At 35.1% G+C, this 27500-nt stretch overlaps 4 protein-coding genes, 2 non-coding genes and 2 pseudogenes across 6 annotated transcripts; 6 read left to right on the forward strand and 2 right to left on the reverse strand.

Moving 5' to 3' along the window:
* The first annotated feature begins 5 nt into the window (after nucleotides 1-5).
* LOC135663277 (ribulose bisphosphate carboxylase large chain-like) lies at nucleotides 6-1577 on the forward strand (annotated as a pseudogene).
* A 222-nt stretch (nucleotides 1578-1799) lies between these two features.
* On the forward strand, nucleotides 1800-5760 carry LOC135663279 (acetyl-coenzyme A carboxylase carboxyl transferase subunit beta, chloroplastic-like). The gene has a single exon (XM_065176787.1). It carries the CDS (start codon nucleotides 2237-2239, stop codon nucleotides 3617-3619), a length of 1383 nt encoding a protein of 460 aa, XP_065032859.1. The 5' UTR covers nucleotides 1800-2236; the 3' UTR covers nucleotides 3620-5760.
* LOC135663280 (cytochrome f-like) lies at nucleotides 5492-13595 on the forward strand (annotated as a pseudogene).
* On the reverse strand, nucleotides 11363-11436 carry TRNAW-CCA (transfer RNA tryptophan (anticodon CCA)). Its single transcript has one exon. It is a non-coding gene; the product is annotated as a tRNA-Trp (tRNA).
* TRNAP-UGG (transfer RNA proline (anticodon UGG)) lies at nucleotides 11601-11674 on the reverse strand. Its single transcript has one exon. It is a non-coding gene; the product is annotated as a tRNA-Pro (tRNA).
* Nucleotides 13596-17278: 3683 nt separating the features above from the next.
* On the forward strand, nucleotides 17279-21720 carry LOC135663278 (photosystem II CP47 reaction center protein). Its single transcript, XM_065176786.1, has one exon. It carries the CDS (start codon nucleotides 17610-17612, stop codon nucleotides 19134-19136), a length of 1527 nt encoding a protein of 508 aa, XP_065032858.1. The 5' UTR covers nucleotides 17279-17609; the 3' UTR covers nucleotides 19137-21720.
* On the forward strand, nucleotides 20807-21720 carry LOC135663282 (cytochrome b6-like; the record flags this gene model as incomplete). The annotated part of the gene is made up of 1 exon (XM_065176789.1): nucleotides 20807-21720. A coding segment is annotated over one exon (714 nt), but the record flags the coding sequence as incomplete, so codon positions are not given.
* Nucleotides 21721-21868: 148 nt separating this feature from the next.
* Nucleotides 21869-24720, forward strand: LOC135663281 (cytochrome b6-f complex subunit 4). Its single transcript, XM_065176788.1, has one exon. The coding sequence runs from the start codon at nucleotides 22400-22402 to the stop codon at nucleotides 22922-22924; it is 525 nt and encodes a 174-aa protein (XP_065032860.1). The 5' UTR covers nucleotides 21869-22399; the 3' UTR covers nucleotides 22925-24720.
* The last annotated feature ends 2780 nt before the right edge of the window (nucleotides 24721-27500 follow it).

Genomic DNA, 27500 nt, shown 5'->3' on the forward strand with positions numbered 1-27500 from the left:
CTCTACGTCTGGAGGATCTGCGAATTCCCACTTCTTATTCCAAAACTTTCCAAGGCCCGCCTCACGGCATTCAGGTTGAAAGAGATAAGTTGAACAAGTATGGTCGTCCCCTATTGGGATGCACTATTAAACCAAAATTGGGATTATCTGCAAAAAACTACGGTAGAGCGGTTTATGAATGTCTACGTGGTGGACTTGATTTTACCAAAGATGATGAAAACGTAAACTCACAACCATTTATGCGTTGGAGAGATCGTTTCTTATTTTGCACCGAAGCACTTTTTAAAGCGCAGGCCGAAACAGGTGAAATCAAAGGACATTACTTGAATGCTACTGCGGGTACATGTGAAGAAATGATGAAAAGGGCCATATGTGCCAGAGAATTAGGAGTTCCTATCGTAATGCATGACTACTTAACTGGTGGATTCACTGCAAATACTAGCTTGGCTCATTATTGCCGTGACAACGGCCTACTTCTTCACATCCATCGCGCAATGCATGCAGTTATTGATAGACAGAAAAATCATGGTATGCATTTCCGTGTACTAGCTAAAGCATTACGTATGTCTGGTGGAGATCATATTCACGCCGGTACAGTAGTAGGTAAACTGGAAGGGGAACGTGAGATGACTTTAGGTTTCGTTGATTTATTACGTGATGATTATATCGAAAAAGACCGAAGTCCGCGGTATTTTCTTCACTCAAGATTGGGTCTCTATGCCAGGTGTTCTGCCCGTGGCTTCAGGGGGTATTCATGTTTGGCATATGCCTGCTCTGACCGAAATCTTTGGGGATGATTCCGTACTACAGTTTGGCGGAGGAACTTTAGGACACCCTTGGGGAAATGCACCTGGTGCAGTAGCTAATAGGGTGGCTTTAGAGGCGTGTGTACAAGCTCGTAATGAGGGACGTGATCTTGCTCGTGAAGGTAATGAAATTATCCGTGAAGCTAGCAAATGGAGCCCTGAACTAGCCGCTGCTTGTGAAGTATGGAAAGAGATCAAATTCGAATTCGAACCAGTAGATAAGCTAGATAAAGAGAAAAAGTAAGTGTGCATAATTCAGTAATTCCTGTTTGTTCTCCTAATTGATTGCAATTAAAGTCGGCCCAATCTTTTCCTAAAAAAAAGATTGGGCCGATTGCCGAATAAAAAAAAAAAGAATGAGCATTCTATACTATGTATTTGCATATATCTTTTATATGTACAGATGTACAGATCTTACCTATATATATACAAGATAAGATCGAAGACTAAACAACTCAATACTTCTATTGTTTGTTGTTGGATCCATAGGATTGGATTAATTATGGATCCTTGGGATTGGTGGACTTTTTTATATCTCCTAGTTTCAGGCCATAGATCAAGCCAAGGGAAAGGCTCCTTTACCCATCCTATATATTGTCTTTTTCGTTCCATGTTAAAATAGAAACTTAATTATTTGATTATACGAGAACAAATTCTTTATTCTTTATTTATAGAAATAAACAACTATCTCTATTTTCGATGAGAATTTGTACATCACATGGAAGAAAGCTGTGTCTTTCTATTTTAAAATTTATAAAAAGATTCTATCAATATATATTGAAGTGATACCTCGGCTTCCCACAAAGGAGAATCATTTCTTTCAATACTTACTCGTTCTTTCAATACTTACTCGTTATTAATTAACAATCCTAATGATTAGGATTAGATTCGTATGCTTAATTCTGATAAGAAATCAAATAGTGAAAGTAAAATGATTATCCATCGAATGTATTGTATTTCATCAAATAGGGGGTAGAAAGACTCTATGGGAAAATGGTGGTTTCCGTTCGATGTTGTCTAACGAGAAGTTAGAACATAGGTGTGGGCTAAGTAAATCTAGGTGTGGGCTAAGTAAATCAATGGATAGTCTTGATGGTATTGGACATACCAGTAGAAGTGAACAACCTATTCTAAACGATACGAAGAACGATACGAAGAAAAAGATTCCTAGTTGGAATCATAGTGGTAATTATAGTTTCACTAATGTTGATTCTTTATTTGAAATCAAGGATATTTGGAGTTTGATCTCTGATGACACTTTTTTAGTTAGGGGATAGTAATGGTGACAGTTACTCTGTATATTTTGATATTGAAAATCAGATTTTTGAGGTTGACAATGATAGTTCTTTTCTGAGTGAACTAGAAAAAAAAACTTTCTAGTTATTTGAGTAGGGGGTCTAAGAAAAAAGAATCACTACTATTATCATTACATGTATGATACTCAATCTGGTTGGAATAATCACATTAATAGTTGCATTGATAGTTATCTTCGTTTTGAAGTCAGTATTAATAGTTCTATTTCGGGTAGTACCAACAATTACAGTGACAGTTACTTTTATAACTTCATTTGTACTGAAAATAGAAATAGTAGTGAGAGCGGTAGGTCTAGTAAAAGAACTAGAAAAAATTTCAATGATTTCCATGAAGAGGTGGAATCCGATTTCCATGAAGAAGTAGAATTCCACGAAGAAGTAGAATCCGACTTCCATGAAGAAGTAGAATCCGATTTCCATGAAGAAGTAGAATTCCACGAAGAAGTAGAATCCAATGATTTCAATGAAGAAGTAGAATCTGATTTCAATGAAGAAGTGGAATCCGATTTCAATGAAGAAGTGGAATCCGATTTCAATGAAGAAGTGGAATCCGATTTCAATGAAGAAGTGGAATCCGATTTCAATGAAGAAGTAGAATTCCATGAAGAAGTAGAATTCCATGAAGAAGTAGAATCCGACTTCCATGAAGAAGTAGAATCCAATGATTTCAATATAAATCAAAAATACAAACATTTATGGGTTCAATGCGAAAATTGTTATGGATTAAATTATAAAAAATTTTTTAAGTCAAAAATGAATATTTGTGAACAGTGTGGATATCATTTGAAAATGAGTAGTTCAGATAGAATTGAACTTTCGATTGATCCCGGAACTTGGGATCCTCTGGATAAAGATATGATATCTATAGACCCCATTGATTTTCGTTCAAAAGAGGAACCTTATGGAGATCGTATCGATTCTTATCAAAGAAGGACAGGTTTAGCTGATGCTATTCAAACAGGCATAGGTCAAATAAATGGTATTCCCGTAGCAATTGGCGTTATGGATTTTCAGTTTATGGGAGGTAGTATGGGATCCGTAGTAGGCGAGAAAATTACTCGTTTGATCGAGTATGCTACTAATCGATCTCTACCTGTCATTATTGTGTGTGCTTCTGGAGGAGCACGCATGCAAGAAGGAAGTTTGAGCTTGATGCAAATGGCTAAAATATCTTCTGCTTCATCTAATTATCAATCAGATAAAAAGTTATTCTATGTATCAATTCTTACATCTCCTACAACTGGTGGAGTAACAGCCAGTTTTGGTATGTTGGGGGATATCATTATTGCTGAACCTAACGCCTACATTGCATTTGCGGGTAAAAGAGTAATTGAACAAACATTAAAAAAGGTAATACCTGAAGGTTCACAAGTGTCTGAGTATTTATTCCATAAAGGTTTATTCGACCCAATAGTACCACGTAATCTTTTAAAAGGTGTTCTGGGTGAGTTATTTCAGCTCCACGGTTTCTTTCCCTTGAATCCAAGTTCAAAAATGTAAAGTATAGCACTAGATTCAGTTATTTTATTTGTAGCGAACAAGTATTTAATTCGTCGTAATCAGGTGTTTTCTTTGGTGACATAAGTTCTCCTTGTAATAAGAGACAGAGGTTTCGGATAATTTTTATTTTATATTTTATTATATTTTATTTATTATATTTTAGAATATAGAATATATAGTTTTAGAATATAGAATATATAGTTTCTATCTAGTCATTTTCTATCTAATCATATAGAATTATAGTTGATATTACTTATTACTTATAAATAAATATTATAAATAAATAATATTTATTATAATTTTTTATAATATATTTATAATATAATAATGGCTTGATATAATATAATAATGGCTTGATATTACTTATAATAGATATATCATAAGTAATAGATATATCATAAGAAGATATCTTTCTAATAGATAGAAATATTAAAACAGATAGAAATATTAAATTGAGGCACCTATTCTATGACAGATCCCAACTTACCCTCTATTTTTGTGCCTTTAGTGGGCCTAGTATTTCCGGCAATTGCAATGGTTTCCTTATTTCTTCATGTCCAAAAAAATAAGATTGTCTAGACCCAATGGGACCGAATCTTATCAATTTATTTCAACACTGGATGATAATACAGATATTTATCTCGTGTAATATGGTATGATATGTGGCTCTTTCCGAACACACAAATGAAAGAATCGTTATGCGGATATATGATATCTGCATAAATGCATGTATATGTGAATATAGCTGGTTCAAAATGGATTAGTGAATATTTTAAATAGAAAGTCAATGTATCTAACCAATTACTCTCCTAATGTTTCACATCAGAATAGTGCTAGTTGATGAAAGTTACTTCGGGATCAAGAAAGGTAAAGTCAAATTTATTTGGGTTATTCGCTCAATTCCAATCGAATGCACTGGATCTAGTATAGTATGAATTGGCGATCAGAACATATATGGATAGAACTTATAACGGGGTCTCGAAAAACGAGTAATTTTTGCTGGGCCTGTATCCTTTTTTTAGGTTCACTAGGATTCTTAGTGGTTGGAACTTCCAGTTATCTTGGTAGGAATTTGATACCCGTATTTACATCTCAGCAAATCATTTTTTTTCCACAAGGGATCGTGATGTCTTTCTACGGGATCGCGGGTCTATTCATTAGCTCGTATTTGTGGTGCACAATTTCGTGGAATGTAGGTAGCGGTTATGACCGATTCGATAGAAAAGAAGGAATAGTGTGTATTTTTCGCTGGGGATTTCCTGGAATAAATCGTCGCATCTTCCTTCGCTTCTTTATGAGAGATATCCAATCAATCAGAATAGAGGTTAAAGAGGGTCTTTATACTCGTCGTGTCCTTTATATGGAAATCAGAGGCCAAGGAGCCATTCCCTTGACTCGTACTGATGAGAATTTTACTCCACGAGAAATTGAACAAAAAGCTGCCGAATTGGCCTATTTCTTGCGCGTACCAATTGAAGTATTTTGAAACGAACTGAAGTGAAGAATAAAATGAAGAATAAATATTTTCTCAAGATGGGGGAAGGAACTTGCTAATTCCTCTTTTAATACAACTGAAGTTTCTTCATTCTTTTATACTAGAAAAAGGTCTAATCTAAACTAACGAATCTAATCTAATAAGTATAGATATAAATTCATCAAACCTATCCGAACATGTATTTCGTAATACAGAATTCATCTTTTTAGGCCCAAGATTTGGAATTGATACCCTTTTCTGGTTAGACGGTGAAACATTTCGAAAGAATTAATTGATCCAGGGGGAGTTTTTTCGTCTCGAAACTCGATTCGTTACTTCAAGTGGGTTTTCGAGTATTCATCGAAAGGAACAAATGAAAATAAAAATTGGTTCAAATTTGCCCAATTGAGATATCTGGAATAATATTTATTTCTTTTTTTCTCATTTTCATCCGAAAAGAACTCTTATTCTATGTCTATATTCCTTCTAAATCAAAAAAAAAAATAAAATTATTACACAATAATAGGAAAGGAATAGACCCATAGGTCAATACCTTGTTATACAACTCGTGCTTCAAAGAAATATCAGATCAGATAGAGTCAACGAATGAAGCAGGTTCATTAACAATTCAATTCACAGAAAAAAAAAAATGAAAAAAAAGAAAGCATCGGCCTCCCTCCCATATCTCGCATCTATAGTATTTTTGCCCTGGTGGGTCTCTTTCTCATTTAATAAATGTCTGGAACCTTGGGTTACTAATTGGTGGAATACCAGGCAATCCGAAAATTTTTTGAATCATATTCAAGAGAAAAACGTTCTGGAAAGATTCATAGAATTAGAAGAACTATTCCTATTGGACGAAATGATAAAGGAGTACCCGGAAACGCATATACAAAAACTTCATATAGAAATACACAAGGAAACAATACAATTAGTCAAAGCACACAATGAATATGATCTCCATATCATTTTGCATTTCTCGACAAATATAATCTGTTTCGCTATTCTAAGTGGTTATTTTATTCTGAGTAATGAAGAACTCGTCATTCTTAATTCTTGGGTTCAGGAATTCCTCTATAACTTAAGTGACACAATAAAAGCTTTTTCTATTCTTTTAGTTACTGATTTATGGATCGGATTTCACTCGACCCATGGTTGGGAACTAATGATTGGTTCGGTCTACAACGATTTTGGATTGGATCATAACGATCAAATTATATCTGGTCTTGTTTCCACTTTTCCAGTTATTCTAGATACAATTGTGAAATATTGGATCTTCCTTTTTTTAAATCGTGTATCTCCTTCGCTTGTAGTAATTTATCATTCAATGAATGAATAAAGAACTCATTTGATCTTATTATATCAATCAAATCAGAATCTTTCTTCGTGTATAAAGAAAGTATTTTCAATTTGACTTAATTCTTTATACTTTTATCTGTTCAAGGTATTCGTCCTATATTCCAGTACAATTATTCCAGTACAATGACAGACTCGTGTATAGGGAACTATACTAGCTACCTATCTAATTTATTGTAGAAATTCGGGGATCAATGATTGGACATGCAAAATAAAAATACTTTTTCTTGGGTAAAGGAAGAGATGACTCGATCCATTTCTGTATCGATCATGATATATGTAATAACTCGGGCATCTATTTCAAATGCATATCCCATTTTTGCGCAGCAGGGTTATGAAAACCCGCGAGAAGCAACGGGACGAATTGTATGTGCCAATTGCCATTTAGCTAATAAACCCGTGGATATTGAAGTTCCGCAAGCTGTGCTTCCTGATACTGTATTTGAAGCAGTTGTTCGAATCCCTTATGATAAGCAACTGAAACAAGTTCTTGCTAATGGTAAAAAGGGGACTTTGAATGTGGGGGGCTGTTCTCATTTTACCCGACGGATTCGAATTAGCCCCCCTTGATCGTATTTCTCCTGAGTTGAAAGAAAAGATAGGAAATCTGTCTTTTCAGAGTTATCGTCCCAACAAAAGAAATATTATTGTGATAGGTCCTGTTCCCGGTCAGAAATATAGTGAAATCGTCTTTCCCATTCTTTCCCCCGACCCTGCTACGAAGAAAGACGTTCACTTCTTAAAATATCCCATATACGTAGGTGGGAACAGAGGAAGGGGTCAGATTTATCCTGATGGTAGCAAAAGTAACAATACAGTCTATAATGCTACATCAGCAGGTATAGTAAGCAGAATAGTACGTAAAGAAAAAGGGGGATATGAAATAACCATAGTTGATGCATCGGATGGACATCAAGTGGTTGATATTATACCTCCAGGACCAGAACTTCTTGTTTCAGAGGGTGAATCCATCAAGCTTGATCAACCATTAACAAGCAATCCCAATGTGGGAGGCTTTGGTCAGGGAGATGCAGAAATAGTGCTTCAAGACCCATTACGGGTCCAAGGTCTTTTGTTCTTCTTGGCATCTGTTATTTTGGCACAAGTTTTTTTGGTTCTTAAAAAGAAACAGTTTGAAAAGGTTCAATTGTACGAAATGAATTTCTAGGTGCAGAGATTCCTTAACATCAAGTTGGTAAAAAGCGCCGAATTTTTTTTGATCCATACAATTATGTATGATCAAAAAATCTGTAAACCTTTTTGGTTGCTTTGTTTATACTTTTTTTTCGTTTTGCGGGATGTCTGGAATTCATTACTTGTATCCTATTCTTAGTAATAGACAATAGACATACAAAGAAAGAGAATACAGAGCAAGGATGGGAAAAATGAAAGAAAGAAATCCTTTTAGGAGGGATTACTAGTCTTACGAGTCTTCTATTCGACACAAGAAAAGGGCGGAAAATCCTTTTTCTTGTGTCGTCTTATATCGAAATAATAATGATTTTTTTCTCCTGTTCGTCAAAGATTACCATTCCTTCTTTTCCGGGTCCACCAGAACTCTTTTGGTTAGATTCATAGGAAGTTGTGGACAAACAAAAAGAGAGAAAGGATTAGGGGAATAATTGATTGAGCAAATAGAACTTCTTCAATTAACTTAAACTTTTAACTTAGAGAAATTATTCAAGAGAAATTATTCAAACAAATTATATTATAGAGTTTTATAGAGTAAGTTCTATAGAGTAAGTTCTATTAGTAGTTTAGTATAGAAATTATTTGCAGGATGTCTCATGCGTAGAAATCTATATAATATTGTATTATTCAGAAAATCCATTGATTACTCTTTTCTTGTTTCTTCATAAGAGTTAATATTATGGAGGAAAGGAAGAACAGAGACTATGAATCAATCAATAGATTCAATTCTTCAAAAACATTATTAAGAAACAAAAGAATAGAGTGGTTTGAAACATCAGAGCAAAGGATCCGTTTTGTCATTTCATTTCTACGAATATAATATTTTGATTATGTTGACTGGCCAATTTGTATGTTATGGAATAGATCATAATCTTCCTATAAGAGTAAGAAAAGAACTCAACGGGACCTTATCGCTCTAATTAGACAAAGGAGGGTAAGGTCCCGTTGAGTTCTTTTCTTACTCTTTCATGTCTACAATCCGGTTTATCCGATTACTAGAGAGATGAACCCAACCCAGAATATGAACCGTAAAAGAAAACACCTATTAAACCGATCACAGGAATACCAGTTACAGTACCAACCAGCCAAAGAGGAATCCTTCCAGTAGTATCGGCCATTTCCCCTACTTTCCTCCACATTTTCTCAAATGGTCGTGCTAGAGACAAAAACAGTCATGGATAATTATGAGGATGGTATCTTTCCGAATGGGATAAGAGAATTCCTACTATTCTCTTTCTTTCTTTCAATTGAAGAAATAATTGGAAAATAAAACAGCAAGTACAAAAATGAGTAATAAACCCCAGTATAGACTGGTACGATTCAATTCAACATTTTGTTCATTCGGGTTTGATTGTGTCATAGCTCTATAATTCAAATTAGGTTTATCGTTGGGATGAACTGCATTGCTGATATTGACCCCAAAAAAGAAACGGTAGGTACAGCTAGTCCGTGAACAGCCAACCATCGCACTGTAAAAATTGGATAGGTTCGATCTATGGTCATTGGGGGCCTCCTAAAAGGATTTACTAAATTCATCAAGTTGTTCCAAAGAATCAAAACGGCCGGTTATCAATGGAATACCTTGTCGGCTCTCTGTGAAATACTCGTTTGGCCGAGGACTTCCAAACACGTCGTAAGCTAAACCCGTACTGACGAATAACCAACCCGCAATGAATAGGGAAGGTATAGTAATGCTATGAATGACCCAGTATCGAATACTGGTAATAATATCAGCAAAAGAACGTTCTCCCGTGCTTCCAGACATTCTGAGCTCCACAAATTTTTGTACATTCAAAAAAGGGAATCGATTCCTTGAAAGATGGGATCAGTAAATGGAAAACTACTGATATTGCATCTTTGTGAGATCGTCAATTTTGTACCAAAGGTTTATTTCAAGTATACCGAATCAGTATAGCTATCCTTCCTCTGGCACAGCAACGCAGTCTCGATCGGTACCGAAATGCTACATAATTCTTTTCTTCTTTTTTTGTTCCTTGTCTATGCATAACTCTATGTTATTCAATAGATCAATAGAAAATTACTCAAATTCCTTATAAGATTTCCATTATTGGATTCATAATAGAAAGTAAAGATCTTGGAAAAGCGTGAATCGATGGTTTCTAATAATTTATGAAGCATATTATAATATTCACACAATTCAATTATATGTATGCGAAATCTATAATAAACCCATTTTTTGGTTAAAAGTTTTTTTGTTCAAATCTTTTTATTTCAAGTAATTGGTTGGTCGTATAATACAATAAATATACTGTAATACAAAATACAATAGTATATACTATATTAGTGAAAGAAACAGAACATGAAAGAAACAGAACCCAGTTGGAACAATCCATATTCGTGATGCAACCGTTATTGTATTAGATCCAAAACAAAGGTTCTTTCTTGACCAAACTAGAAGTATGGAACTCCATGATATGGAAAGACAGAATATAGAATCTAAAAGGATAATGGAAGTTGTTCGTCTTTGAATCGAGTTGGACCTGAAAAAAAAGAATAAAAATATAAAAATGAAAAATAGAGTAAAGGTTTTATTTTTTTCGATAGATCGTGGGACACCTTTTTCTTTTCATTCGAAATATTATGTTATGGGCAATTAAGCAACCTATTACTGTACTGAGTCCAATGAGTTAAAATAAATAAAAGGTAAATAGTATCAGGCCGTTCGTTCCAAAAAGGATTAGATCCTATTGAAATAGAAAGGAAATGATTAAAATGGAATTTTCAAATCCAATTCTTTTATTCCAAAATTACTTAAATTACTTATATTTTATTTAATATTTTATTTAATATTTAAGTATAAGTCCATAAGTAATTTAAGTTTTGAATGAAGTTACACGGCACAGTTCTTAATTACTATTACTTTTACTTATACTTTATATTTTACTTACTTTTACTATTACTTTATTCAACTCACAAATACTTTATTCAACTCACAAATTCCACAATGAATCTGTTGATTCCGAATCATAGGATCGGTCAATGTCACAGCAGATGAATCGAATTTTTCTACCTATGTCACTCTTAGTTAGTCTTATCTATAATGACTGATGAATCCAGAATTTTCAATTGGAACTAAACTAATTCTGTCAATTGATTTTTTCTTGCCGTCGTATTTTGTAAAAATTGAAACTTAGGTAAGTGTTTTATCAACATATGTAGCAAAAGAACATATCTAATTTAGCTCTTTCATGCTTACTATAACTAGTTATTTCGGTTTTCTACTGGCTGCTTTAACTATAACCTCAGCTCTATTCATTGGTTTGAACAAGATACGACTTATTTGAAATGAATTGAATGAAAAATTGATAAAAACGAATATTTCTCTGAGATTCCGGGTATTCTATGGTTCTTTCTCACATCAATTGCCAATTCTTGGTCATTGAGATTCACGGATAATTCAGATTAATATTTAGGGATAGATCTTACCTTTCTTTTTATCCCCTTAAACAAACCGAAATGATTGAAGTTTTTCTATTTGGAATCGTCTTAGGTCTAATTCCTATTACTTTAGCAGGATTATTCGTAACCGCATATTTACAATATAGACGTGGTGATCAGTTGGACCTTTGATTGAGTAATATTTCTTTCTTTTTTTGATTGACCTCCTGCAGGAAGGAGGTCAAATTCAAGTTACAATTCAACTTTTTGTTTTGTTAAATTATTAATTATTTTATTGTGATTCGACATCAAATAAACCGAATCACGCTCTGTAGGATTTGAACCTACGACATCGGGTTTTGGAGACCCGCGTTCTACCGAACTGAACTAAGAGCGCTTTCTTATCCTTATGACAGGAGATACGACTGTACTGTAAAGAAAAGTAATTTTTCTACCCCCAATACGTCTTGCATACATATAGTATGCAAGACCGGAAGATTATGTCCAATTTTAATCGATCTCAATGAATCCCTCGTTACTGCCCATGGGAGAAGTAATAGGTAGGGATGACAGGATTTGAACCCGTGACATTTTGTACCCAAAACAAACGCGCTACCAAGCTGCGCTACATCCCTTTTCAAAATTGTTGTACAGTTTCATTGTACAAAATCCCTGTCTTGTTTTCCATATCGTCATTTTCTCCTCCATCTATATACAATTTTCTTGTCATTTCTTCTTTTTGGTTTCATATAATAAAAGAATTATATACATCTGAAACCTAACGTATAAAAAAGTTAATATTTATCAGTAATGCTCAGGAACAAGGGATTAGATTTTTTTTCTTTTACAAAAAAAGAAAAAAATCTATTGCTTCATTGTACATATCTATTTTAGTTAGGAATCCTGTTTAGTTAGGAATTCCGTGTAAAAAAATACAAATGATCTTGAACTACAGCATCTGACCATATATGTATTACAATCCATAATAGAAGGAGGATTTTCAATGCGAGATATAAAAACATATCTCTCCGTGGCACCTGTGCTAAGTACTCTATGGTTTGGGTCTTTAGCAGGCCTATTGATAGAAATTAATCGGTTATTTCCGGATGCCTTGTCATTCCCCTTTTTTTAATTCTAGTTATTGATTGATATGCGAAGAAATGAAGAAAATTAGAGATACAATTCCACGTGACTAAAATTTCGAATTTCGCCCCTATTTTTTCAGTTCTTTAGGATAGGAAGGAAAAGAAAAAAGTGTATTGAACCTCAGCAAAAATGTGGTAGATCGAAGATCGAATTTTGGAGAACAGAAATGAAAATGTGGATCCAGTCTACGGCGAGTTCCACGAAATCATAGCATAGAAAGAAGATATTTAACTTAAATAATAAATAAAATAAATATTAATAAAATATTGAGATTTAGGATAGGAACAATTGAGAGTTAGAAAGAAATTGTATTATTTAATTATTACTCCATTAAATTATTACTTTATTATTCTAGTAAAATTGTTACTCCATTAATATAATATTAATTATCATTATATAATGAAATGATAATTGCAACGAAATACTTAGAAATTCCATTTCTAGTTAGTAACTTCTATCGATTTTTTTTGTTCTTTTCTTCTTCTTCAGCTCGGATCGAAAATAGAAGAGTTAAGCCGATCCAAAATTCAAAGGAGGTTCATGGCCAAGGGTAAAGATGTCAGAGTCATAGTTATTTTGGAATGTACCAGTTGTGCCCGAAATGATGTCAATAAAGAATCGCCAGGTATTTCTAGATATATTACTCAAAAGAATCGACACAATACGCCTGGTCGATTAGAATTGAGAAAATTTTGTCGCTATTGTAACAAGCATACGATTCATGGAGAAATAAAGAAATAGATCGAACAGAACGCGTGTGCGCTCTCGCCAAGGAAGAGGAAGAACTTAACATATATTTAGAAGAACTTAACATATATTTAACATACTTAACATATATTTAACATATATAATATACATAATGTATAATATACATAATGTATAAGATATATAATATACATAATGTATACAAATCAAAGCCTATTTTGGTCGGATCTGAACTGAAGTGAATAAAGAAATAGAATTTTAGAAATAAGGAATAAACCATGGATAAATCCAAGCAATCTTTTCGTAAATCCAAGCGATCTTTTCGTAGGCGTTTGCCCCCAATTGGATCGGGGGATCGAATCGATTATAGAAACATGAGTTTAATTAGTCGATTTATTAGTGAACAAGGAAAAATATTATCTAGGCGGGTGAATAGATTGACTTTGAAACAACAACGATTAATTACTATTGCTATAAAGCAAGCCCGTATTTTATCTTTGTTACCTTTTCTTAATAATGAGAAACAATTTGAGAGAGCCGAGTCGATCCCCAGAACTACTGGTCCTAGAACCAAAAATAAATAGACATACTCTTCAATTGACTCAAAACTCCAATTGTAACTCAAGCTCAGATTGATGTTTTGTTCGAAAAGGCCTAGAATCTAGAGCGGGTTCCTGTGTTATAAGAAACAAAAAATGGAGAAAATTTTTTTTATTGAAACATATTCGTTCATTCCTATTACTATCTTAATTTCTTTTTATTCTATTTTCCCGGAGTTCCTTCTCCGGGGAATTCTGTTTCAATCATTCCTGTACTGTATATTACTTTAGAATCTACTTTATTTGATGATCTTGTTGGAAATCATGTAAAGACAATTCTTATTTGATATAGCTATTTGTGCAGGTATTTTACGATTAAGAAGCAATTGCTTCTTGTACAGATTGTGTATTAATCTACTATAACTATACAATACCTTATTATCACGAGTTACTGCATTTATCCGAGTGATCCACAAACGACGAAAATCCCTCTTTTGCCTGCCTCTATCTCGATGAGAGGAAGCCAAAGCTCTCATTTTCTGTTGAGTAATCGTTCGAGTAAGTCTTGAATGAGCTCCTCTAGAGGTTGATGCAAATAAACGAATTTTTGTTCGACGTCTCCGAGCTGTATATCCCCGTCTAACTCTGGTCATTGAATCAAATTAAACCTTAATGAATAACTAATTGATTTCGATTCTTTCAGTCATCCTTTTCCCTCTCTCACGGTCGATTAATAACAAAACGGATTATTCCGATATATAAAATATAAATTCCAATGGCTTTTGCTACTATAACCTTCCTGACCACAATTTTTTATTCCGTCCAGGCATTTCACCTGCAAATAAGAAATTATAATGATACTCAAAAAAAATAGTGGGTTCCATCGTTTCTATGGTTACTTCTTAAACGGTGAGGTCCTCTCTATACACCGGAGCCTCTTCTTTCATTTAACCAAATGGTATTGTGAACTTGTATAGTTCACACTCTTTGGCTCTACCCATCAATTATAGAGTAATAACTCTTTTCACACTAAGAGTTATCTATACAGTGACGGCATTTAATTAGGAAAGTTGGCTAGGTAGCTGACCCTCTTAGTCCGCTCTTTTAACAATAGGCGCATAATCTTTTTGCTTCTTATAATACTATTTCCTCCGCTTAATGGATAACTATTTGCTACCAATGGGGAATTGCTTTTCATCTCAAATCTAGGTGATTGGATTTGCACCAATGGAAACCATAAATTCCATACACAATATAGGTATATGATAGATCTTTTCCATTTACCCTATTCATTGGTACCGGTCATTGACACTGGAAAAATTGTCTCATTTGTTCGAACTCATGATCTGAACGAGTCGCACATACACCCTAGTACATGTTCCTCGACGCTGAGGACATCCTCTAAGAGCGGGAGATTTCGTAACATTTCTTATCGGCTGTCTTGCGTTTCTAATAAGTTGTTTAATAGTTGGCATGTCGTATATATATATATGTATATATAGAATTAGAATGGAATGGGTTGGTTTAGATCGATCTTAACCTGATGATTGGATTGATGATTATGAATTTTTTCTATTCAATACCAAATCACAGAAAATTCGAATTATGGTTTGAAATGGATTTACACGAAATCCCCGGTATTTTCATTTTCGACCGCTACGAGATCAACAATGCCATGAGCTTGGGCTTCTGTTGCTGACATAAAAACATCCCTTTCCATGTCTTCGGATACAACCCATAAAGGCTTGCCCGTTCTTTGTACATAAACCTTTGTGAGGGTTTCACGAAGTTTCAGTAGTTCTTCCATTTCCAGGACAAATTCCCCTGTTCGTGATTCATAAAAAGAACTAGCAGGTTGATGAATCATGACCCTAAATATATTGATATTGATATAACATCATGAACGGTTCCTCTATCTCGTATGATTGGGCTAATGTAAGGGATAAAAAAAAAATAACAAGAAGAAATTGAACAACCGTACAGGCATCTTCTGTGCGTTGCATACGGCTCCGCAATGGAATTTACTTTTTTCTTCTCTTCTATTCTATCTAAGAAAGAAAGAGAATCCATCTGATTCAGATCGTTGAATGATCCATTTACCACCCTTCCTTTCGTAGGAGTCAAAAATACTATGATGGTTCTGTTGCTTTATATATTTATCTCGTCTGTGATTTAGCAATCCCAAAGTGCCTTTCTGATACGATCAAATAAGGAAAACTGATCTTTTTTTTTTTCATTTTCGTACTCTTCCATAACATAAATATCAGAAAGAAACTTCTGGTGTGGAAGAAAAATGGTTTGTGACGCTGAAATGTACCCCCGACACATAAAATCAACAAATCGGAAATAACCTTTGTTTCATACTACTATCTCGATACAAAATCTCATGTTATGAAAAAACAATAATGGTTTGTTCATATCGAACTCGAAGTGCCATGCTATTATTACTTATTATTCATATTCAATATGGCGAAGGCATAGTCTTTCTTTTTTTTTTCAAATAAAAACTCATTGGCGCCAAGCGTGAGGGAATGCTAGACGTTTGGTAATTTCTCCTCCGATCAGAATGAAAGATCCCATAGAAGCGGCTAACCCCATGCATATTGTATGCACATCGGGTGGCACAAATTGCATAGTATCATAAATAGCTATTCCTGATACTACCCATCCGCCGGGAGAGTTTATAAACAAAAAAAGATCCCTAGTATTATCTTCTATACTGAGATATACCATGAGACCAACAATTTGATTTGAGATCTCGCTATTAACCTCTTGACCTAAAAAAAGTAATCTTTCTCGATGAAGTCGGTTGATTAGGACAAAATTGGTTCCTTTAGGAACTGTACGTGCACCTTTGGATGCATACGGTTCAAAAAAATTGCGAAAAAAGAATCAATGTGTCGATTCCAGTTCTATTTTTTTTTTTTTTTTTTCTGTAATAGGTTTTTGTTTTTCTAATAAAGCTTCCATTTTTAAAAAGACATGAGATGAGTTTTGGCTTCCTTACCTATAAAAAAAGAATTTACTGAACTTATTGAAATTGAACAAATCTCTCTCATTGATGTATTGTTTCATCGACATTCAAATCACGATGTAATTTTCTTGTTTCTGAATGGGCCTTTTCAATTCTTTTAGGTTCATGTTCTACTCCGGGAAAAGATCTGTCCGAATTCCATTTGCACATATAGGGCAAATGGTCTCAGTACCACTTCTTTTTGTTACGACTTTTTTTTTTCAATTCGTTTCATGCCTTTCCCCAATCATTCGATGTACTCATCATACTATTCCGTTGGTTATTGGTTGGACGTTTGAAATCACTCCTATAATAAGGATAAGAATCGTTTATGATACAAGCGGTAATCATACATTACATGGATTACCAATTTGGTATTTTCTGAACGGAGCCTGGATACTTTATTACTTTATTTTATCTGGATACTTTATTACTTTATTTTATTTTTATTTTTCCAAGTCAACCATAAATTCTCCTAATTGATCCTCAAAATAAATAAATTGATCTAATTGCACTTCACGCTCCGAATGATTGATGGTTCACTCAATACAATATTTCTTAGGCGAAACAGAGGATATTTCGATCGAGGGAGAGAACGGGTAAATTCCATATAACCCAATATGTCTGACAAGTCGCACTATAAGTCAACCCAAACTGCATCTTCCTCTCCAGGACTCCGAAAAGGTACTTTTGGAACACCAACGGGCATTAAATTAAAGAAAAAATTGAGTACTATACTTCACTTTAATGTGGAAACATAACAATGGCTTTATCGTCTTCATCCCTTTTTCTGTTTATTGTATTTTATACATAGATTTTTATACATAAATTGGAAGGTTTATTTTATAGAGTAAGACAGAATGAATAAAGAAAAATTTTAACTAACGGATCAATCGTTGGAGTAATAAACAAGTATCTATGCATTCGTTTCCCGAAAGTAGAACTAATCCTCCCATTGCGTATTGGTACTTATCGGGTATAGAATAGATCTGCTTCTCTTTGTTCTTACGAACAGAATTGTTCCATTATTTTCAATGGAACGGAATAAAAATTAACCCTTTCTCATACGGAATCTACTGAAAAGGTTAGATACATAGTATAGTCTTTTCCAATGCGATAAAATAAAGTGACATAGTGTCTATTTTTCTTTGATAAAGGGGTATTTCCATGGGTTTGCCTTGGTATCGTGTTCATACTGTCGTATTGAATGATCCCGGTCGATTGCTTTCTGTCCATATAATGCATACAGCCCTAGTTGCTGGTTGGGCCGGTTCGATGGCTTTATACGAATTAGCGGTTTTTGATCCCTCTGACCCCGCTCTTGATCCAATGTGGAGACAAGGTATGTTCGTTATACCCTTCATGACTCGTTTAGGAATAACCAATTCGTGGGGTGGTTGGAGTATTTCAGGAGGAACTGTAACGAATCCCGGTATTTGGAGTTATGAAGGTGTGGCAGGGGCACATATTGTGTTTTCTGGCTTGTGCTTCTTGGCAGCTATCTGGCATTGGGTGTATTGGGACCTAGAAATATTCTGTGATGAACGTACGGGCAAACCATCTTTGGATTTGCCTAAGATCTTTGGAATTCATTTATTTCTCTCAGGGTTGGCTTGCTTTGGCTTTGGCGCATTTCATGTAACAGGTTTGTATGGTCCTGGAATATGGGTGTCCGATCCTTATGGACTAACTGGAAAAGTACAACCCGTAAGTCCAGCGTGGGGCGCAGAAGGCTTTGATCCTTTTGTTCCCGGAGGAATAGCCTCTCATCATATTGCAGCGGGTACATTGGGCATATTAGCAGGCTTATTCCATCTTAGTGTCCGTCCGCCTCAACGTCTATACAAAGGATTACGTATGGGCAATATTGAAACTGTACTTTCCAGTAGTATCGCTGCTGTTTTTTTTGCAGCTTTCGTTGTTGCTGGAACTATGTGGTATGGTTCAGCAACTACCCCAATCGAATTATTTGGTCCCACTCGTTATCAGTGGGATCAGGGATACTTTCAGCAAGAAATATATCGAAGAGTTAGCGCCGGACTAGCCCAAAATCTGAGTTTATCGGAAGCTTGGTCTAAAATTCCCGAAAAATTAGCTTTTTATGATTACATTGGTAATAATCCAGCAAAAGGGGGATTATTCAGAGCAGGGTCAATGGACAACGGGGATGGAATAGCTGTTGGGTGGTTAGGACACCCCGTCTTTAGAGATAAAGAAGGGCGCGAGCTTTTTGTACGTCGTATGCCTACCTTTTTTGAAACATTTCCGGTAGTTTTGGTAGATGGAGACGGAATTGTTAGAGCCGATGTTCCTTTTAGAAGGGCAGAATCAAAGTATAGTGTTGAACAAGTAGGTGTAACTGTTGAGTTCTATGGTGGCGAACTCAATGGAGTCAGTTATAGTGATCCTGCGACTGTAAAAAAATATGCTAGACGTGCCCAATTAGGTGAAATTTTTGAATTAGATCGGGCTACTTTGAAATCTGATGGCGTTTTTCGTAGCAGTCCAAGGGGTTGGTTCACTTTTGGCCATGCTACGTTTGCTTTGCTCTTCTTTTTCGGACACATTTGGCATGGCGCTAGAACCTTGTTCAGAGATGTTTTTGCTGGCATTGATCCAGATTTGGATGCTCAAGTGGAATTTGGAGCATTCCAAAAACTTGGGGATCCAACTACAAAGAGACAAGTAGTCTGATACAACATTGCTCTGGTATCTTTCGCCTCTTTTTTTGATTTGACATAGGGTTAGGGTACTGAAGAAATCTTGACTTGAATCACCATCTTTTCTTTGACTCTTTCCTTTTCTTTATATGGTAAATGATGCCAAATGAATAGGTGTGGAAGCTATAATTGTAAACCACGATCGAATCTATGGAAGCATTGGTTTATACATTCCTTTTAGTCTCGACTTTAGGGATAATTTTTTTCGCTATCTTTTTTCGAGAACCGCCTAAGGTTCCAACTAAAAAATGAAATAATTTTTCATTATCTCAGTTGAAGTAATGAGTCTCCCCATATGGGAGGCTCATTACTTCAACTAGTCCCCGTGTTCTTCGAATGGATCTCTTAGTTGTTGTGAGGGTTGCCCAAAAGCGGTATATAAGGCGTACCCAGTAAAGCTTACAAGTAAACCAGATATGAAGATGGCGACTAGGGTTGCTGTTTCCATTTTTAGACAATTTCAAGATCACAATGGATCTACGATAAGATCGTTTATTTACAACTACAACGGAATGGTATACAAAGTCAACAGATCTCAACCAATGATTAAATAGGATTTATGGCTACACAAACCGTTGAGGATAGTTCTAGATCTGGGCCAAGACAAACTACTGTAGGGAATTTATTGAAACCATTGAATTCGGAATATGGTAAAGTAGCTCCGGGCTGGGGGACTACACCATTAATGGGAGTCGCAATGGCCCTATTTACGGTATTCCTATCTATTATTTTGGAAATTTATAATTCTTCCGTTTTACTGGATGGAATTACAATGAGTTAAGTTTATAAGAACTTTGAAGTCCTAGTTTTCAATCAAAAAAATTACTTTACTTAAAACTCGGATTTCTAGACCATTCTGGTAGTTCGACCGTGGAATTTATTTGTTTCGGTATCTCCGGAATATGAGTGTGTGACTTGTTATAATTGATCCTATTGATAATACAGAGAATGGTCCTGTTATCTCTATCGAGATGATTCTATTTCGTCGGATAGTTATTCTAGTATCTGGAGCACGGAATATATATAGAATATAGAATAGATTAATAAAAGAAATATTAAAACTATGATTCATACCTACTATTCAGACCTCGCAACCGGACTCAGAAATTTTCAAATAGATATTTCCTAAATCAAACGATTTTTCTTCCTTCGGACTTATTTTTTTCTTGACCGAAGGACAACTCTTTTTCTAGATTTTGTTGAGTCATTACATTCATCGAATAAGTGATCATCAAAGGGTTCTTACTCAGAGAACCTTTGAGTTTAGCTTGAGGCTTTGCTTTATTAAATTAAATCATCGTGGTTCTAGTATGAATCTGGGGTTTCAATTGATTCATAGGGTCTCAACAAGCAAATTCCTATCAATAGTAAAACAAGAATCAATCCGCATTACACAAAAAAACAAGAAATAAAATAACAAATAAAAAAATAGGGAAGAGAAGATTCAAAAGGCCTGTAATGATCAACATCAAAAGAGACAGATGAGCCAACTTGATATTTTGAGGCATTATCATACAAAGAAGAAATTTCTTATTTTTGTTACTTCGTATCTTCGGGTCGGGGCAAATCAAGCGGCTAAGCTAAGAAGTTTTTAACTTTCTATTACATATCCGTTGAAATCAGCATTTGTGTGTTTCTGCTTGAGCCGTACGAGATGAAATTTTCATATACGGTTCTCAGAGGGGGAGTCCCTTGGCCTTGGTTACCTATCTCAATAAAGTATATGATTGGTTTGAGGAACGTCTTGAGATTCAGGCGATTGCAGATGATATAACTAGTAAATATGTTCCTCCTCATGTCAACATATTTTATTGTTTAGGGGGGATCACACTTACTTGTTTTTTAGTACAAGTAGCTACAGGTTTTGCTATGACTTTTTACTACCGTCCAACCGTTACAGAGGCTTTTTCCTCTGTTCAATACATAATGACCGAGGCCAACTTTGGTTGGTTAATCCGATCAGTTCATCGATGGTCAGCAAGTATGATGGTTCTAATGATGATCTTGCACGTATTTCGTGTGTACCTTACAGGTGGATTTAAAAAACCCCGCGAATTAACTTGGGTTACAGGTGTAGTTTTGGCTGTATTGACGGCATCTTTTGGTGTAACTGGTTATTCCTTACCTCGGGACCAAATTGGTTATTGGGCAGTAAAAATTGTGACAGGCGTACCTGAAGCTATTCCCGTAATAGGATCGCCTTTGGTAGAGTTATTACGCGGAAGTGCTAGTGTGGGCCAATCCACTTTGACTCGTTTTTATAGTTTACACACTTTTGTATTGCCTCTTCTTACTGCCGTATTTATGTTAATGCATTTTCCAATGATACGTAAGCAAGGTATTTCGGGTCCTTTATAGAATCATAGATATTTGTAATTGATCATATATCATACTGGGGAGGAACGATAGACAATAATATTTCATTGCTAGAAATATGGATTATTGAAAAAATAAGACATGTTATTTGGATACTTTTCTTCAACTTCGAGGTATTGTATTCCTTATTTGATACGAATAGTTGAAGTGAATTTTCCGAAGAGAGGATGGATTATGGGAGTGTGTGACTTGAACTATTGATTAGGCCATGCAGATATATTATTTTATCTGCCACATTGTAATTCACAACCAAATGTGTCTCCACATCCAACCACCACGTAAGCCCCCTATGTAGCAGAGGATAGGCCGGTTCGTTTGGGAGAACCTTTTCTATGATCATACCTGAATCATGTTATGCATGAACAGGCTCCGTAAGATCCCGTAGAATAAAATAAGTGATGTGGCATGATTCAATGTTCTGTCTATTCCACTTCCTTATTTGTAGTGTAGAAATGCATTCATTTCCTCTGCATCGATCCCGATCGATAATACTATCGGAGTGAAATAAGAGATCTAAGGAAGAACAGAGGCTAGACTTTATTAGTAACAAGTAAATACTTTGTATGTAAGAAAATCGAGATGTTGGGGGGATAAACACCAATCAAAAGACATGAGACAATCCAAAAAGCACTTGATCATGATCAAATTTATAAGCCTACTTGGATATTGAGCATTTACCTGTAAGAACTGAATTAGTTGCAATGAATAGTTGCAACTCCGGAAAATGGAATCTGGTAAATCTTTTCTTACATAGAGTCATTATATATGATATGTGGGGATATGTATGAAAAATAGATTTTATATGGATCTATTTCTGCCATTCCTTTCATTCTTGCTCGAGCCGGATGATGAAAAATTATCATGTCCGGTTCCTTCGGGGGATGGATCCATAAGAATTCACCTATCCCAATAACAAAGAAACCTGACTTGAACGATCCTGTATTAAGAGCTAAATTGGCTAAAGGGATGGGGCATAATTATTATGGAGAACCCGCATGGCCCAATGATCTTTTATATATTTTTCCAGTAGTAATTCTAGGTACTATTGCATGTAATGTAGGCTTGGCAGTTCTAGAACCGTCAATGATTGGTGAACCGGCGGATCCATTTGCAACTCCTTTGGAAATATTACCCGAATGGTACTTCTTTCCCGTATTTCAAATACTCCGCACAGTACCCAATAAGTTATTAGGTGTTCTTTTAATGGTTTCAGTACCAACGGGATTATTGACAGTACCTTTTTTGGAGAATGTTAATAAATTCCAAAATCCATTTCGTCGTCCAGTAGCTACAACAGTCTTTTTGATCGGTACCGCAGTAGCTCTTTGGTTAGGTATTGGAGCAACATTACCTATTGATAAATCGCTAACTTTAGGTCTTTTTTAAATTGATTCAACCGTGAAATACCATGATTAATGTATCTAAGAATAGTGACTTCAAAGTCACTATTCTTAGATACATTAATTTGATTATGATCATTCCACGAAAATACGGATTGTGCCAAAAAGATTAAAAACAAATTTTCTTCTTTTTCTTTATAAATTTTTCTTTCTATTTTTATTAGAAAAAGAAGATGAAATAATTATCATGGATTTAAAATAAAAATTGATTCTTAGGTAAATCAATTGCGAAATGCTTTTGTAGAGTGTCCGATATCTCTTTTACATCTTCTATGCGAAAATATTCAATTCTCATAAGATCTTCTTGACTCTTATTCAAAAGGTCCAATAATGTGTGTATATTGGACCTTTTGAGACAATTATAGGTCCTGGAAGGTAATTCTGATTGGTCAATAAAAATACATTTCAATGGAATTTCTTTTTTGTTTTTCTTTAGATTAGTTAATCTATCTTGAAAGGTAAAAATGGGTAGAGTAAACCTGTTTTTATTTTCTTTGAAATTAATGTCCTCTTCCTCCGCATGTAGAAAAGGAATAAATAAATCAATTAAATTACGAGAAGCTTCATAAAGTGCTTCCTTAGGAGTTAAACTTCCATTCGTCCATATTTCTAGAAAAAGTATCTCTTGTTTTTCATTCCCATTCCCATAAGAATGAATACTATGATTCGCATTTCGAACAGGCATAGATACAGCATCTATAGGATAACTTCCATTTTGAGAGTTAGTTGTTGGTTTCGTACGATATCCACGATCTCGCCTGATTTGTAATCCAATACACAAATCAATTGGTTCCGTCAGGTTAGCTATATGTTGTGTTGTGTCAACTATTTCCACGGAAGGTGGTGAGATGATATCTTGAGCGGTTACGTATTTAGGGCCCCTGGCGCAAATGGATGCGTCTCTAACTCCATATATATTACTTCTCAATACAATTTCTTTCAAATTTAGTAAAATTTCATGTACCGATTCTTCAATACCTATTATCGTAGAATATTCATGCGGCACTTTCTCAGAGTTTGCACGTGTGATACATGTTCCTTCTATTTCTCCAAGTAAAGCCCTTCGCATGGCAATACCTATAGTATCGGCTTGACCTTTCATAAGCGGGGACAGAACGAAACGACCATAATAAAGACGTTTACTGTCTACTCTCGATTCAACACACCTCCACTGTAGTGTTCGAGTGGATCCTGCTACTTCCTCTCGAACCATACTATACTAATACTATTATTTGATCAGATCATTGAATTATTTATTTCTCTTGAAATCCGTTTTTTTCTTATTTCTACACACGTCTTTTTTTAGGGGGTCGACATCCATTATGTGGCATAGGTGTTACATCACGTACGAAACTTAATAGTATACCACTTCTACGAATGGCTCGTAATGCTGCATCTCTTCCGAGACCAGGACCTTTTATCATAACTTCTGCTCGTTGCATACCCTGATTAACTACTGTACGAATAGCATTTAATGCCGCCGCTTGAGCAGCATAGGGTGTCCCTCTTCTTGTCCCTTTGAATCCGGAAGTACCAGCGGAGGCCCAGGAAACCACCCGACCTCGTACATCTGTAACAGTTACAATGGTATTGTTGAAACTTGCTTGAACGTGAATAATTCCTTTTGGTATTCTACGTCCATTCTTACGTGAACCAATACGCCCATTCCTACGTGAACCGATTCTTGGTATAGCTTTTGTCATATTTTATCATCTTATAAATATAAGTCAGAAATATACGGAAAGAAAAGATACGGAAATATCCATTTCATATTAAAAGAAATCCTTTATTTTTGTCTTTTCTTTAGAAAGTTCTTTTTTAGAAAGATTATCCCTGTCTCTGTTTATGTCTCGGATTGGAACAAATCACTATAATTCGTCCGCGCCTACGGATCAGTCGACATTTTTCACAAATTTTACGAACGGAAGCCCTTATTTTCATATTTCTTATTCCTTACCTTAATTTTTAATCTATTCCTTGGAAGAAAATAAGTCTCTTGAATTTTTTTTTTTAACTTCGAATTGTATCGTCATGAAAGGAATGCTTTAAAAATCACCTAATCATTCGAATCTTTGTTGCGAAGTCTATAAATTATACGTCCCCTGGTTGAATCATAACAACTTACTTCAATTTTGACTCTATCCCCAGGTAGTATCCGTATAAAACTGCGCCGGATCCTTCCCGAAACATAACCTAGAATTACATCTTTATTATCTAGGCGGACCCGAAACATACCGTTGGGAAGTGATTCAGTAATTAAACCTTCATGAATAAATTTTTGTTCTTTCATTCCAGGTAACTTCCTTGAAGTATCAACTAATGGAGGAAGAGTTATATAACTCACTTTTCCTCTCTATTTCACAAATAGGAAGTTAGAGAGAAAATTAGGATACCAGAGGAGGAGGATCACCATATATATAACAAAAGTTCGCCTCCAATTTTTTCTCGTCGAGCTTCTCGATCTGTCATTATACCTCGGGAAGTAGAAAGAATTACAATTCCTATTCCACCTAAAATCTTAGGAATTTGTTGATAGTCGGAATAAATGCGTAAACCGGGTCGGCTGATACGCTTTAAAATAGTTCTGTGTATTCTTTTCCTAGTCTTTCTATGTCGCAGAGTTGAAACCAAGAAATATTTGTTACCTTCCTGATGTTTCCGAACGTTTTCAATAAAACCTTCTCGTAGAAGTATTTTCACAATATTTTCGGTGATATTAGTAGATGCTATTCGAACCGTTCCTTTTTTATTCATGTCAGCATTTCTTATAGAAGTTATTATATCGGCAATAGTGTCCTTACCCATGACGAACTATAATTATTGGTGCCTCCTAATTTTGATATAATCAACATGTTTCCTTTTTTTCTTTGTTTTATTTTCTTTCTTTTTTTTTTTTTTTTATTATTATAAAATTATTTATTATTAAAAGTATATGCGTGAGACACAATCTACTAATCTACTAAATTTGATCTATTTTAGATGTTCTGATATATCATAGTCCCATCTAGTAGTATTTATAATACCTCGGGAGCCAATGAAACTATTTTAGTAAAATTCAACTGTCTCAATTCCCGAGCGATCGCACCAAAAACTCGAGTTCCTTTTGGATTTCCTTCTTGATCAATGACAACCGCAGCATTGTCATCATATCGTATTATCATACCGTTGTCACGTTTGAGTTCTTTACAAGTACGTACAATTACAGCTCTAATTATTTCCGATCTTTCTAGTGGCATATTAGGCACTGCTTCTTTGATTACAGCAACAATAACGTCACCAATATGAGCATATCGATGATTACCAGCTCCTATGATTCGAATACACATCAATTCTCGAGCTCCGCTGTTATCCGCTACATTCAAAAGGGTCTGAGGTTGAATCATATCATTTTATTGGAATCCGTTATTTTAATGCAAAGGATGAAGGAAAAAAGAAATATTCTCTGTCCAGAAATAAATAAACTTGCCGTTGTTTTTTCATCCTCAATACACTGTTTAGTTCTACATACCTATCCTGACAAATTGAGTTCGTATAGGCATTTTGGACGCAGCTAGTGAAATAGCTGCTTTGGCTACAGCTTCTGATACTCCGCCCATTTCATAAAGTATTCGACCTGGTTTAACAACGGATACCCAATATTCGGGGGATCCCTTCCCCGAACCCATACGTGTTTCCGCAGGTCTTACTGTAACAGGTTTGTCGGGAAATATACGTAACCATATTTTTCCACCACGACGCGCATATCGTGTCATTGCTCTTCGCCCCGCTTCTATTTGTCTAGCTGTGATCCAAGCGGGTTCAAGTGCCTGAAGAGCGTATCTGCCGAAACAAATACGATTGCCCCGACAAGATATTCCCTTCATTCTTCCTCTATGTTGTTTACGAAATCTGGTTCTTTTGGGGTTATAGTTGATGGTCGTTTCTTAATTCCATCTCTACTACAGAACCGGACATGAGAGTTTCTTCTCATCCAGCTCCTCGCGAATGAAAGGATTCAATAATATTACAGATACGCATGTATTTAATAAACTAATACACTAAGACATTTATTAATATTGAATTTGTTTTGTTATACAGGAAGATGTATATACAGGATATACAGCTAGAATATTTATGTTATGCATATTTATAGATATAAATTATAGATAATGCTTTTTATTTTATAACGATCCTTGATCCTTATTTTTACCCTTATCAAATGATGCCAAAATATTGTAATGTAATCTCAATAAATAAAGGTTTCGCGGGCGAATATTTACTCTTTACTGTTTTATTCCTAGGTCAACCCATGACTTCTCAGAATAAATAAATTTTTTCTCGGTTCGTTCCGCCATCCCACCCAATGAATTATTCGGATTCGTTTTCAGTAGAATCCTATGCAGTCACAGGTTCCGTCGTTCCCATAGCTTCTCCGTTAATGGTTAGGCCTGAACTCTGCAATGGAGCTCCCAACAAAATTCCTTCTCGAGTCAATCTCCTTAGTTTTTATTAACCCGAGGCTCTTTATTATTATTTATATTATTTATATTCATTCAGTATTGATGCTTTATCACATTGCCTTT

This window comes from Musa acuminata, unplaced genomic scaffold (assembly GCF_036884655.1).
Source record: "Musa acuminata AAA Group cultivar baxijiao unplaced genomic scaffold, Cavendish_Baxijiao_AAA HiC_scaffold_695, whole genome shotgun sequence".
Taxonomy (NCBI): Eukaryota; Viridiplantae; Streptophyta; class Magnoliopsida; order Zingiberales; family Musaceae; genus Musa; species Musa acuminata.